The sequence below is a fragment of the Danio rerio genome, chromosome 13, assembly GCF_049306965.1.
Source record: "Danio rerio strain Tuebingen ecotype United States chromosome 13, GRCz12tu, whole genome shotgun sequence".
NCBI classification, from domain to species: domain Eukaryota; kingdom Metazoa; phylum Chordata; class Actinopteri; order Cypriniformes; family Danionidae; genus Danio; species Danio rerio.
This window is the reverse complement of record NC_133188.1, coordinates 51344826-51360000: the sequence shown is the minus strand read 5'-3', so window position 1 is coordinate 51360000 and position 15175 is coordinate 51344826. Positions and strand designations below refer to the sequence as shown.

The window sequence follows — 15175 nt, the reverse complement described above, 5'->3', positions numbered from 1 at the left end:
TTTACAATAAGGTCCCATTATTTAGTGTACAGTTTTAGTTCTCATTCTAGTTCACATTCTCAGTTCTTGTTTAGTTCTTATTCTCCTTAAAGTGCATTAACTAATGTGAGGATTTCAATAGTGCATTAGTAAATGTTGAACTAGGGTTAATGGTTCTTGTCATGCCGAGTTCAGCCTGCATGATTTTTGCCCAGATTTTGACTCGCCGACAGGTTTTAGAGAAATCGCTGGCAAATGCCTGAAATCACAGGCAAATTGGTGCTCGTGCACGTGAGTGACAATCACACAATATGAACTATCAAAGACGCAATCTGAGAAAATCTCTAATGAGTCGCTGATGTCCAAGAGATATTTGGCGTGCTAAATATCTGGAGCTGTCTGCGATTCAAATCATGCCGTGTGAAATGAGTTTCAGCGGGAGGTTGAGGGAAAAGTTAAAAGCGCTCATTTTCGGTTTATTTGGACCCAAGAAATGGAGGAAAAACTAGTGGAGATTTGACAGGAGCACCCATGTCTATTTGACGTTTCATACAGAAAGTTAAAAAAAGAAAGTTCCCCCTCTGATGACAAAGGGAGAATGTCAGTCAAAGTGTTTCTGCAGACTGTTTTTATCAACTGTGATTATAAAAAATAAAATTTAAACATTTTTATTATTAGAAGCAACACATGCTGCTGCCACAAAACTGGGTTTAAACCCCTTATAAAAGTGATTTTTGCATAATAGATCCCTTTTAAAACTTTTCTTTTAAGGTTTGAGGTTTAAACAATACCTCTACTAACAAAACTTCTAAACAACAACAAAAAAAAAAATCTTTCGGAGCTGAGCAAAACACTATGCTCCTTTTATCATATAATGCTGATTCTGGTGTGCTTTTACCGCGATGTAGCAGATGCTGAGAGGAGAGAAGCCGTCGTGTCCTGGAGTCCAGCTTAACAAGAGTTTATTCGCCTCTCGCTTCACCACTGTGACCTTTGACACTTTCTCTGGAAGCTCTGAAAACAAGGAGAAGGAATGTGAAACTACAGTCTAAGAGGTTTGATGGAAAATTTTAAAGCACAAAAGAATTTCAGTGTTAATTCTTGGACTATTTTGTGTTTGTTACTCAGACTATTACAAAATATACATAAATATTTCATTGAACTTATGGTTAAGCATAGCATGAAAAACATAGACTTTTAAATAAAGAAAATAATTTAATAACAATAGATCATTAATTCAATAATTGATAAAATTAAATTAAAAAAATTAATAAATACATATTAATTATATATAAAAAATAAGTATAAAAATAAATAAATAAAATCAAAACAAGAAAAACATTTAAAATAAAATATTTAATAAATATAAAGTAAATATAAAAAATTAATAAATAAAACAAAAATAAACAAATAAAATAAATCCAAAAAAAAACAAAATAATTTAGAAATTATAAATAAATATAAAATAAATATAAGTATATAAGTATAAAATAAATATAAAAATTAAAATTAATAAATAAAATAAAATAAAAATAAAAGAATAAAAGTAAATAGAAAAATACAAATAAAATAAAAAAATAATGAATTAGTAATTAAATAATTAATAAAACTATATATTTAAAAAATAAATAGAAAATTAAATAAAATAATTAAATATAAAAATAAATAAAATAATATTACATTAGAAATTAAATAATGAATTAAATTATATAAAAAAATAATAATAAATATAAAACTAAATAATAAATTAATATAAAAATAAATATATATATAAATTAAATGTAAATAAATAAAATAATAAATAAATGTAAAATAAATATGAAAATAAATAAAAAACAAAAAATAATTAAAATAAAATATAAAATAAATACAACAATAAATATAAAAACAAAAAAAATAAAACAATAAAATATTGTTACAATATTTAATGAAACAAACTCTTAGGCCTTTGCCTTTTATATTGATGTGAGCTTCTCTGGACGCAGTCAGGCCTTTCTCATTGTGAGCTTCACAGCTGAACTGAGTGGGTGCATCAACACCTGCAGAGCAGAAAAATAAAACACTTTTTAACTTCAGTTTGCACAAACTAAAACCTTTATCAGTTTTTTGCCCTCCTGGAAAAACACTGACGCTCCGGAGTTTTCAAAACTAATTCAAAAATAATTCTGACTTCAACTCAAATATGCACTGTAAGGCCAAACGCATGCAGGATTGTGTAACTTTCACCGCCAGCGTGTGGCACAGTACGAGTCTTTCAGTGCCACTCCATGCCAACACTCCAGTCCCACTCGGACACCAGCACAACCATAATATCCCTTTTGTGCGAGTGCATTTCTGCTCATGCTCAGAGACGCACACACTGGGGCTGAAAGGAAACTATTTGTTTGCTGGTGTGCATGCTTTTAGTATCTCCAACTGTCAGCAGACTAAAACACCACACCGGCTGAAAAATGTGGGGAAAAAAGACACATTTCAATAAGAGCTGGTAATATTCAGTACGCAGCAGGAATGATTATGCACTGCAAAAGTATTAGTTGATTCATATGTTCAGTATTTTGGGATACACAGTTGTTTTTGCATTTATTTAGGGTGGCCAAAACAGAAAGAACTCCTTTTCATAAATCAAATAGACAAAATTTGGGCCATCTATATATAAGAAAGCAACAAAAAGAAACAGATTATAAGTATGTCTGTGTGTCAGGAAGAATACGCTAGATTTCTGACAGCCTGTAATTATTGGGTTTGGAGATTAGCCATGGGAGCAGTCTCTGCATTTACATCTGAAATCACTCTGGGATGAGGTTTACAACAACATTACCAAAAGAGTAGCAGAAAGAGCAATGCTTATTACACTAATGTACCAAGGTAATACCAACATTTTCTTTAAAAACCTTAAAGGGGAGCTATTATGCCCCATTTTACAAGATGTAATATGAGCCTCTGATGTCCCTAGAGTGTGTATGTGGAGTTTCAGCTGAAATTACCACACATGTAGGGCTCTATTTTGACGGTCCATGCGCAAAGTGCAAAGCGCAGGGTGCAAACGCATTCAGGGCGTGTCAGAATCCACTTTTGCTAATATAAGGACGGAAAAATCCGCTTTTTGGTCTAAAACTGTTGAGCTTATTCTCTTAATGAGTTATAGGTGTGTTTTGAGAATAATCCAATCTTATCTCCAGTCTCATCTCCCATTCCCCTTAAGAGTCAGTTGCGTTGCGCCATGGTGCATTTGCTATTTACATGACGTAAAGTAAGTGTAAATGGAAAAACTGAGCCTTTGACTAGCAAGAAAACAGTTAAAAAGAGCATCTGCATCTATATTTGTTTCAAAACTATTTCTAAATTCAGTTCTAATTTCCAGCAAACAAATAAATGAACAATAATAACGAAGTGTGCTCAAAGACTGAGTTATATCCTAAAACACATGCTGTGCCCCATATGGTCTAAAACCTGACAGGTGGGCAAATCTAAGCTTGTTTTTAATAAAACAAATATAAATATGCATATAAAAATAATACTGCTAATAATAATAACATTATACAAAAGCAAATTGTTATGAATGAACTGAAAAAGCCTTCCGAGAAGAAAAAGGCATGAAGGCAGTGTTTATTATATTTATGTAGGCTAGAAAATAATATGTTTTGTAATATTTTAATCCTTTATATTTATATCCTATATATAAAAGCTCAAAATAGCAACACGAAAGCAATACACCTCAACATGCCTCCCCTTTTTTTGAGAGCGAATGCATTTGCTATTTAAACAGTGTGCTGCAAAACGCCAAGCTGAAACTAGCAGACAACAATTGTGTCGCGCCTTGTGCCACATTGCGCCAGATGATAGGGCCCGTAATGTTTTATAACTCATATATATATATATATATATATATATATATATACACACACACACACACACACACACACACACACACACACACACACACAAACACACACAAACACACACACACACACACACACAAACGCACGCACGCACGCACGCACACACACACACACACACACACACACATACAGTATATATACATAAATTTTTTTTTAAAGAAATTGCAATTTGAGATTTTTAATTTAGCACCTGGGGTGCGGTTCCCACACAACAACATAACTCGTGGCTGAAATGTCATAGTACGATGCACCATTTGGGAATGGGAACGATGTAGTGACGAGTGTTTCCCAAAGCTGTAGTTGCTCTGTCATTTGAACCACGTTAGTTGTAACGTAAACCACCTATAATGATGCTCTAAACGGGGTGGAGTAACTACTTTTTTAGAGAAAAAAAAAAAACATAATTTCTGGTTGCAAATTTTATTGTTTTAAACACACAGGCATTTAAAAAATAATAATTTGCTTTGGTAAAAACATGCACTCTCTTTCCATATTAATTAAACTGTATGTAAACGGCAAATATGGGGTCTGTGTTTCCTTTACAAATATTAATGAGAATATTCCAAAACATAAAACCATTTAGCTAACAGGTATTGTAATCTCATATATAAATTATATAAATCATATAAATCGTTAATGGTTGTAATTTTCAGTAGGGCATGTATTAAGAAGCTAGCTCTCTAGCTAGCTCTCTGCAACTCTCACATGGTCGCCCACTGAAGCTAAGCAGGGCTGCGCCCGGTCAGTACCTGGATGGGAGACCACATGGGAAAGCTAGGTTGCTGCCGGAAGTGGTGTTAGTGAGGCCAGCAGGGGGCGCCCAACCTGCGGTCTGTGTGGGTCCTAATGCCCCAGTATAGTGACGGGGACGCTATACTGCTCAGTGAGCGCCGTCTTTCGGATGAGACGCTAAACCGAGGTCCCGACTCTCTGTGGTCGTTAAAAATCCCAGGATGTTCTTCGAAAAAGAGTAGGGGTTTAACCCCGGCATCTTGGCCAAATCTGCCCACTGGCCTTTGTCCATCATGGCCTCCTTACCATCCCCATATTCAATTGGCTGCATCACTGTCTCCTCTCCACCAATCAGCTGGTGTGTGGTGTGCGGTCTGGCGCAAAATGGCTGCCGTCGCGTCATCCAGGTGGATGCTGCACACTGGTGGTGGATGAGGAGATCCCCCCCCACTGTGTAAAGCGCTTTGAGTGCCCAGAAAAGCGCTATATAAATGTAAGGAATTATTATTATTATTATTATAAGAAATGAAGAAAAATCCTACTTAAAAAAATTATTAGAAGTAGAAACTAAAGTAAACTTAAAGTAGAACTAGTATTCTCATTATAAACTTTTTATTTTTATTAATATTATTATTATTACTATTATAAAGTATGATATTGTTTATTTATTTACTTTTTAAAAAATCTACTTTTCCAACTTTGACACATTTAAACCACTGCAAAAAAATTTCTTACCAACAGGGCCATGTCATATACAGTACAGTACATTTCTTTTAAAAATATTAACGTATGCTATATATTTTGTGTTCACAAGCTTTGGAGACATAATGTAAATTCTGCTATTAAATTATAGGTCACCTACATAGGTCATGAGCATGGCTGCATTCAAAATGGCATAAATGTTTTCAAAGTGCACTATGAAGGGAACGCAATTGTCAAAACGAAGATTGGTAAAAATGAACTGTTCTAGAATACTTTGAAAGCAAATTACACCTAAGAAAGGTGACCTTGAGCTTTTTTTTTATTATTCTAAGTTTAAATGTTGGAATGTTCAAAAGGAATAGGGCATAGGGAGGATAACAAGAAATAGAACACAACCAGAAACCATGTTTCTAACTACAGCTCCAGAGGTGTAGTTGTAAGCGTACAAGTTTGTGGCTTAGTTTGAGTATGTTCGTTGGAATGATGGATTTGGAAAACGCCAAATTAAGACGATGTTCGTAACAATGGAACTTGCGACATTAGTTGGCTAACGATGGTTTTTAGAAATGCACCCCTACCCAATCAGCAGTAACTGAAAGAAAGAAATGCAACTTCTTTATTTTAAATCAGTTGAGTCAGTATTAAGTGTCAACAACTGCTTACAATCAGATCGAAACATAAATGGAAACATATTTGCTGTAGAAGCTGTGTTGTGGGTTAAATGAACTCAGCATTCATGTGCACTTTTTTTAAACGTGAGCCGTAATTACTGGCTATAGTCCCTAAGATGGGAAACTTCATTTCCAGTTCTGACTAGTTCCCTTTTAATGGAAACACACATCACAGTGTCCAGAGAATGAAAGAGAAAGAAAGTGTCTGTGTGTGCATTACGTAACGCATCCATTGTGTGGAGACGGACAGTGAGGCTGAGCTCAACATGGAAAATCAGAGGCTTCTGTGTTCACATTGTTTGAAACTCGTTCAGTAAGAAGTGGACTTTAAAGAAGAAATGCATGGGCCAAAGTGTGATTTTAATGCCGTCTTTTGGTTTAATATAAATATTAAAATAATAAATACGCTTCACAGATCATGTAAACAGACATCACCTTTATGGAAGGACACTATATAACTTCAGGTTAAGTACAGTGAGGAAAATAAGTAACACATCACCAGAAAACATATGTATACAGGTGCTGTTGACTTGAAATTTTTCCTGGATGTTGGTAACAACCAAATAAATCCATATATACAAACAAAAAACTCTAATTAGTTTACAAGTGAAGTTATGTGTAATAAAATGAAATGACACATTCATTGAACACATGAAGAAAGGAAGGTGTAGAAAGCAGACATGTAAAAAGTACTAGAAAAGTACTAGAGAAAATGCTCTCTAAGCACCATACCTAACTGTAAGTGGATGTACTAAAGTATGCAACATTTTTTGTTCTTTAAGTATTGCAAGTAGTTTATTTAAAAAATTACTAAAGTACTGAAAGTAAAAGTACAAGTATTGTGTAATGTAGTTATTAAAGAAAGCAGTCAGAAGACATCATATTGGTTTGTTTATGTTTAATATTTTTTTGGGACACGTGATTAAGCAGAACGAAAAGAAACATGGCTTACGATTTATATGAATGAGGATACTGTTTTTCTCTCGCGCTTGAACCACAGATCTGACAGATTATAACAGCTTCAACACACACCTTTCTAAGTTGTGTGTCACAAAAACACTCCGTAATCCACTCAAAATGCTATTGAAATCCATCTTCGGATCGCAAATTACCAGTTGTAAATGCTGTAAACAGAAGTTCTAAACATTCTACCGAAAGACGCTGGTCGCTATGGCGCCCTCCATCCAGCAGCCAAGAAAAAGGTCTGTAATTGTAACGAGTATCGGTGTGAATCTACACTGGTCTCACAGTTTGGTTCGGTTACGATTATCATGCCATCGATTCGGTTCAATTCGATATCTTGGTGCATCTTGGTGCATCGGCGATGCTTTCCATTCATAATTAGATTTTTTCTTTACAGGACAAGATTTTTTTTTATTTAAAATCTATAAATATATTAATATTTCTATATTATTTGTAATACAATTTTGTTCTTTAATACAACAATAAGATATATGAACTGTTTCAGCTGAAATTACCACACATAAAATGTTTTACAACTCTCTGAAACTGACCCTTTTAGGTTTTGATCCTAATTGTGCTGTTTTGGTTGCTTTAAATTCAAATGACATTGTGCTCTTTACAAAAGAGGGCGGAGCTACAAATGCATGTGCATCAGCATAGTGGCAGATTTTAAAAAAAGACTAACTTCCTATGCTAATGAGGGAGAGATGGTCACTAATGGGCGGGGCTTTCTTACTCTGATGACACATAAAAAGGGAGAATATCAATCAAAGTGTCAATCACACCATTAAAGCCTGGCTATATTAACACTGTCGCCGAACAACTGTGTTGAAACACCTTATAAAAGTGATTTTGGCATAATAAGTCCCCTTTAAAATAGCAAGCACATAGTATGGTGCTATCTATCTAAACAAATAAAATGCAACCTAAATTTCAGCAAAAGCTGCAAATTCTAATAAGTCTAAGATAAGTATATGTGTTTTTTTATAAAGTTAAGCACAGCACAGCATCTGCACACAGAACACTATTGAGGTGGTTTTCAGTGTGTCACAGCGGCGGTAAAGGTGATAGATTGCCAAATACCATTCATCTTCACAAACTTGCAACGAGATGCACTCATAAATTAAATTTAATTTATTACAATTATAACTGTTGTAAAATTAACACATTAAATGACTGTCCATAATAACACAGGTCTATAATAACCAAAATAATGGTCCAGCGTTCTCAACAGAAATACTTCATTTATTAATAATTAGTAGTAATAACAACAACAACAACAGTATAATAATAATAATAATCTGATTATTATTCCTATCATTAAGCTGTTGATATTTATATTATTAATAATAATTATAATGGTAATAATAATAATAATAATAATAATAATAATAATAATAATAATAATAATAATAATAATGATAATAATAATAATAATATTAATAATAATAAATATTATATTATATTATATATATTAAATATTATATTACATTTTTTCTTTTTTTAATATTTCCCAAACGATGTTTAACAGAGCAAGGAAATTTTTACAGTATGTCTAATAATATTTTTTCTTCTGGAGAAAGTCTTATTTGTTTTATTTCGGCTAGAATAAAAGCAGTTTTTAATTTTTTAAAAGCCATTTTAAGGTCAAAATTGGAGTCAGGTGATTGGCTGGGCCATTTTACAGCTTGATTTTCTTTCTCTGAAAGCATCTGAGAGTCTTCTCGGCTGTTTTGGATCATTGTCTTGCTGAAATGTCCACCCTGGTTTCATCTTCATCCTCCTGCTAATGTAGATGTTGGACTGAAGCAGCTGATATTCATTTACACTGAGGAAGGGCAGAGAGTTGCTGAAGAACTACTGAGAGATTTCAGCTGCTGTCTGGGCTTTTACTACCTTTCTACCAGAGATGTATAGTAACGAAGATGCTTTCAGAGAAAGAAAATCAAGCTGTAGAATGGCCTAGCCAATCACCTGACTCCAACCTGATACAAAATACAAAATAAAAATCAGATTTGATGGACGAGACCCACAGAACCATTAAGATTTTGACACTGTTGAAGTCAATGAGCAATGCATGTGACTTCATTCTCCATATTAAAAAAAAAAAACCTTGATCCAACTACAAGCTTTCCAACTTTTTATCGGTTTTATATTTTCTAAACATGAATTGTCACTGTTTTAGAGCACACTAGCTTATAGATATCCTAAAACTAACTGTACTGATGCTAACATCTAAAGAACTTTGTAATTTCATGAGACCTTTAAGTCAGCTCTGTCCTTTGATCAGGGTCTAAAATAAAAACACTTGCAACTGCATCTATATTTACCTTCATTGTACTTATTTATTTATTATCATGTAAAAATCTTTTAGTTTAATAGGTAACTTTGTATAATATATATTTAAAAGAATGTGAGGTACAGGGCTTCACCTTAGGTCTGATCGTTGACTCTTCACAAATCTCTCAGCAGGCTCCCGGGGCCCCTAAATGAGCCTTTTGTTTGTGTGTGTGTGTGTGTGTGTGTGTGTGTGTGTGTGTGTGTGTGTGTGTGTGTGTAATATCAGCACTGCTGCTTTAAAGCACCGGCTGAATAAACTTTAACCATAAAACTCCTGCTTTCACAATAACTTAGGTTTACGCTTGTTGCCAAGAAACCGATTACCATACCGAGGAGATTAACCATAAAAACATTTAACCCTTCACTGAAACCCTGAGCAAGAGCTAATCTCACTGATACCATGCTAGGGTATTCCAGAAGGGCATTTTAATGTGGTTGCTATGGGGCTCTGAGTGGTTGCTAGGTGGACCAATCAAGAAAAAAATAGGAGGGGGGGGGGGGGCTGTTAATTTATTTAATTTTCACATATTAATTTGTTAAAATATACATTTTAATACACATGAAGAAACAGAACAAACTGAGACCAACTAAATCCAGAAGAACTTTGGCAATGTCTTTAAGATGCTTTAAAACACCCACCAGCAATGCTACCTGAAAAACGATGTCCAGTGTGGTCGTAGCTTTGATTTGGGTAATACAAGTTAGTTGATAAGTAAAATGTATTTATGTATTTGAAAGCGTCCTCAATTAACTGTATTTTACAGTGCCTAAAACTTTGAACAGTACGGCGTAGGGTTGGATGACGTCGACCAATTTGGCATCATAGAATGTCTAATGTGAAACATTGCGATGGATGATGGCATCGTCATCGCAGCCGGTGAATTAATTATTTATGAATAATTAATTAATACATAACGGATGAATTATTTGTAGCCTACTGTTTCAACTACCAGACCCGCATGGTCTTTGTTTTACCTATAACCAAATCATAAATAAATAGGGTATATGACGAGCTAGTGCTGTTCCCATGCTGATACACTTCCGGTGACCTGTTATTGTGAACTTGTTCTCATTTTATACAGTTCCTTATACAGCATCGATGTTGTAAAGTCATTAAAATACATTCAGTAAATAAACTTTAGCATTTATTTAGTTGCTCAAGCGTAAAACGAGACAAAAAGCCGTTTACTCGCACGCGCCCATCAGAATCGGCAGGCTAACGCAGAAGCTCCATTGAATATACTGGGGTAAAATAAATGCTCATATTATAAAGATATGGCGGAGGGGAATGTAATTTAATGCAGTGCTTCTTGTACAATCTGAGACCCACTTTAAATCGGATATCACTCAGCTAGTGGAGATCGCTGATTTTTAAAGAAAACAGACCTTAAACGCACCGGATTTTGCATTGGCATTCAATTTGCCGGAAGCGCTTAACCCAGGTTACTGGCAAATTAAAAGTCCTATTAGCATGCTTCGGCATATACCCCATACAGACAGGTTACACACAAATTACCACCTGTCAATCACTTTTTCCGCGAGACTCTGGCATTAATAGGTGATCTGTGTCATTATAATGACGTCAACAAACTTGTTTGGTAAAAAAGATGCACAACCAACAGCAACCAACCAACAGTATCTAAAGTTTCTGCTAAAACTACACAAGCATGAAAGCGAAAGAATATAGCAGTAAACAGATGCTGTGACAGGTTACCTGATAGATTCAAAAGACCCAAGAGTCGTTAGATAGAGATAAGGTGAATTAAATATCATGTTTAACAACTATAGTGAGAGCCATCCAGCGGTACATCCTTGATAAACTGTCTGACTTGCACTGCTCTCTAGGGTTGTGCTCAAAGCACAAGCTGACTGCCTGGAGCTCTGACGAGCTCATATGTTGCAGCCAAGCGGCAACCTCCCGCTCTAAAACTAAAACTGCAATTCATCCGAAATTCCGCTAGTCGTGGCCGCTCCTGGCTCCAAAACAGAGCAAATTTCAATTGAGCCCACTGTTAGAATGGCCAACTTTACAGCAGAAAAAAAGGTGTTTACAGCCTGGTACAAAAAAAAGATTTTGGTTAATACAGCTAATATTACCCTTCATGACAAACTGTGAGGGGGGTGAATTTTTTTATAACTCATCCGTTTCCTTTATATTAAGTTATATTAAGTTTGCATAATTAAGGGAGTGGCCACTTGAGTGACAGTTAGGTCTCGTTGGTCGCCGTCACGTCACCTCTGCAGATTAGCCACTGAACTCGGCATATTTATCGTATTTCTGTGTTGTTTTATGTGGCTTTACACACTCAACTGCCTTTTGGACTTGTTTCCTACAATTATTAGATGGCATGGCATGCTGAGTGAACTTAATTGTGCTCACAAACCATTCACGTGGCCTCCGTTTCCCATGTGAGTAAAGTTATATACTTATATACCATCTCTATACATGTATTTGTTTTATTTAAGATAATTTATCTTTATATTTATATTTAGAGCTGTAATGCACTCCAGAATCTGACGGATTGATTAGCTGTAAGCTCTAGAACAGTCATCTGAAGCGTTGTCATACAGTGTTATGCTGGATTTCATCAATAGTCTTACATTAACTAACACAGACTATATCTGAAGTGTTTGTAAGTAATTCGCGTTTTCCTCCTGTTGAAAAACGTCATAATAACAATGTTTAGTGGCTCAATGTATTACAGCAGTGTTTTTAAAAGTCTAAACACTTTATTGATATAGTATACAACCAAGCACAAGTGGTCAGAATACAAACAAGTCACAAGTGATAAAGTATTAAGCATTTCTCCCAAAGTAAAGTGTGTCTGAACCAGGTCCAAGCTAAATGCTAGCAGGTGTCTGTAGCTCCGCTCACTCTCCGACTCTTTGCCCTTGTTTGGTATCCCGCCGTGAGTGTGATGACGCGTGACCAAAATGGCGACGGTTGGCCGCGCCTACTTGTGGCTTCTTTTGTGCTCTTCAGAAACCTATGGGTGACGTCACGGATACTACGTCCATATATTTTACAGTCTATGGTTGCAGCACATGCCAGAGTGTGTGTGTGATCACGTGATGTGCGTTTTCAGTGGTATGGTGTAGACTGAGATATTTTCAGAAATGCTAGGTGAAATGTCAGTGTGGATGTGGCTCATTTTTGTTCAAAAATGCCATTTGAAAACCAAGACGTCTTCGTGTAAACGGGGCCTGAGTGGGTATTTTTTTTCAAGCGGGTTGCTTCTGCGAGGGGGGGCGGGACTAAGAATCATGATGCCGGCTCAGCATTATGATATCTACCGGCCATTGTCCGATGGTATCATCTATCGACCCAACCCCAGTACTGTATGTGTACTATGCTCAGCATATACGAGTTCACCCCTTACAAATCTCTCAGAAATATTTTTAATAGGAAGCTTTATAATATTATATTTGTGCATATACATTAGATTAGTCAATACTAAAGCCCAATCTGGAGCTTATCTAACTAAATAACTAATGATAACAGTGCAAAAGCCAGTACACTCAAAAAAAAATTATTTTTTATTTTTTTTGCAATATTTTGCTTGAATAAATTTGTATTGTATTTTCATTTCTAAATATGTTTGGTCACTAAAATATTATTTTAATAAATATATATGTGCATATAAAAGTAATATATAAGGTTGAAGTCAGAATTATTAGCCCCCCTGAATTATAAGCAATTATTAAGTTGGCGGTTCATTCCGCTGTGGCGACCCCAGATTAATAAAGCCGACAAGAAAATGAATGAATGAATGAACATGTATGTATGAATCAACAACAATGTCAATAAAAATAAAGAAATTGATGCAATTACACCACTTGATTAGATCAAAAAGGACAGAGCCACAGTTTAAAGCACTGCAGTCACGCGTTCCTCTCTGTAATCAGTGTAATCTGACTCCATTATCAGAGTAAACGGCTTGTCATCAGTAGAAGATTTTATCCACTGCACTAATAACACAAGTCTCTTGAATGTAGTTTCATCCTCTCAAAGTTCACCTCTAAACACAAGCTGATTAATCAAAGTTGCTTTGTTTTCGCTATGTGGAAATGTTTCCAAATCCATGCAACTGTGTACTGAAGCAAACATAAAGACCAGTTTCAGCTGCACGTCGAGTTACATTTCGCAATAGCTGTTTGTGCACATTTTCCATAACTGCAGAAAATGAAATGTGCAGGATGATCTCAGCGATGGGGATTCATGACCCTGCTTCAGGAATGTGAGATTACCATCCAGAAAAGTGGAAACTATAATGACTGACACAATAAAAATAGATTTAAGAGGTTTAATGGCATCCACTGTTTGGAAAGTAAATGGATAAAAGAGCTGAGGAGTTCATGTTGCTATTGAAATAAGGGTTTTCATTCCAGACCTGCTAGTGCTGTGTGTATATACACACACACACACACACACACACACACACACACACACACACACACACACACACACACACACACACACACACACACACACACACACACACACACACACACACACACACACTCACACTCACACACACACTCACACACACACTCACACACACACACACATATATATATATAAACAGTAAAATGACAACTCTTGCTTGAACAATTTCAAATGCTGTATTGGCAACTAAAACAAAAAATAAATTTCTAACATAATTAAAAACAATTTATTAATAATGCAACAACAACAACAACAAAACAACACCAATATTAATAATAATAATAATAATAATAATAACACAAAATGATTGAAATAATAATAAAAATAATGTTATTCATGTTTTTACTACTACTACCACCATCGCTAAAACTAATGATAATAATATATAATAATAATAATAATAATAATAATAATAATAATAATAAAATGTATTACATATATTTTTTAACAAAAAATATAAGTTTAAATAATTACAAATGTTGCATTGGCAAATAACTGAAAAAACAAGTAATTTTAACAAATAATTTTAATATAATATTTATTAATATTATATAATTTATTCATATAATATATAATTTATTTATTAAACTATATTATATTTGATTGGATTAATAATATTAATGATTGGAAAATAATGGATTATGATGCAATGACAACACAACACCACCACCAATAATAATAATAATAATAATAATAATAATAATAATAATAATAATGATAATAATAATAATAATAATAATAATAATAATAATAATAATAATAATAATACAAGTAATGATAATAATAATAATAATTAATATTATTATTTAAAAGCATTTATTTATTTATAAAATAATTGTATAAAATATTTTTTGTGTAGGATAATGCAATATTATAACACATCACCATCATCATCATCATCATTTCCTTTAACTTATGTATTATAATATATTATTTATTTATTATTATTTATTTTTTATGAAGGACAACTACTTTCATGACAATATACATATTATTAATATGATCTAGGAATATGCTTTAATCTCTCGCAGAGTTGGTTTGGTTTTTATCGTTTCCTGTGTCAGCGATGCATGTTTTCCTGTAATTGGCGTGTCCTGATTCACCACAGGAACAGATCGTCATTTTTTTATCAGCAGTAACACGGTTTACTGAAGGGTCATTTAGAGTCAACAGGCTCTTGGGAAATAACTCTTTAACCTTGTGACCCAACTTCCAATTCTCTAAAAACTAATCATGAGGGCAGCAAATCTGTTACTGTAACAAAACAAACATTATTTAGCCCTGATCATGTGTCGATCACTTCTGTATTCAGAATATGGTGTATTTTCCAGATTTTCTATTAAACTCTTTATGAGCGATACACTGGTCCCGTAAAGTATTTTATGTTTAGGTGTTTATGTTATTTAAGCAGTAATGTTATCAGATCCTGCCATTCAAAGTTC

The 15175-nt window shown here is 34.1% G+C and overlaps 1 protein-coding gene across 1 annotated transcript in view; it reads right to left on the bottom strand.

Annotated features, from left to right (window-relative positions):
- mertka (c-mer proto-oncogene tyrosine kinase a) overlaps positions 1-15175 on the bottom strand; it is a 65913-nt gene that overhangs the window by 33481 nt on the left and 17257 nt on the right. The window contains exons 5-6 of the mRNA XM_002664231.8: positions 1932-2018; positions 878-993 (exon numbers count right to left, since the gene is read on the bottom strand). Coding sequence (XP_002664277.3) covers positions 878-993; positions 1932-2018 — 203 coding nt within the window. The remainder of the gene's footprint in view (positions 1-877; positions 994-1931; positions 2019-15175) is intronic.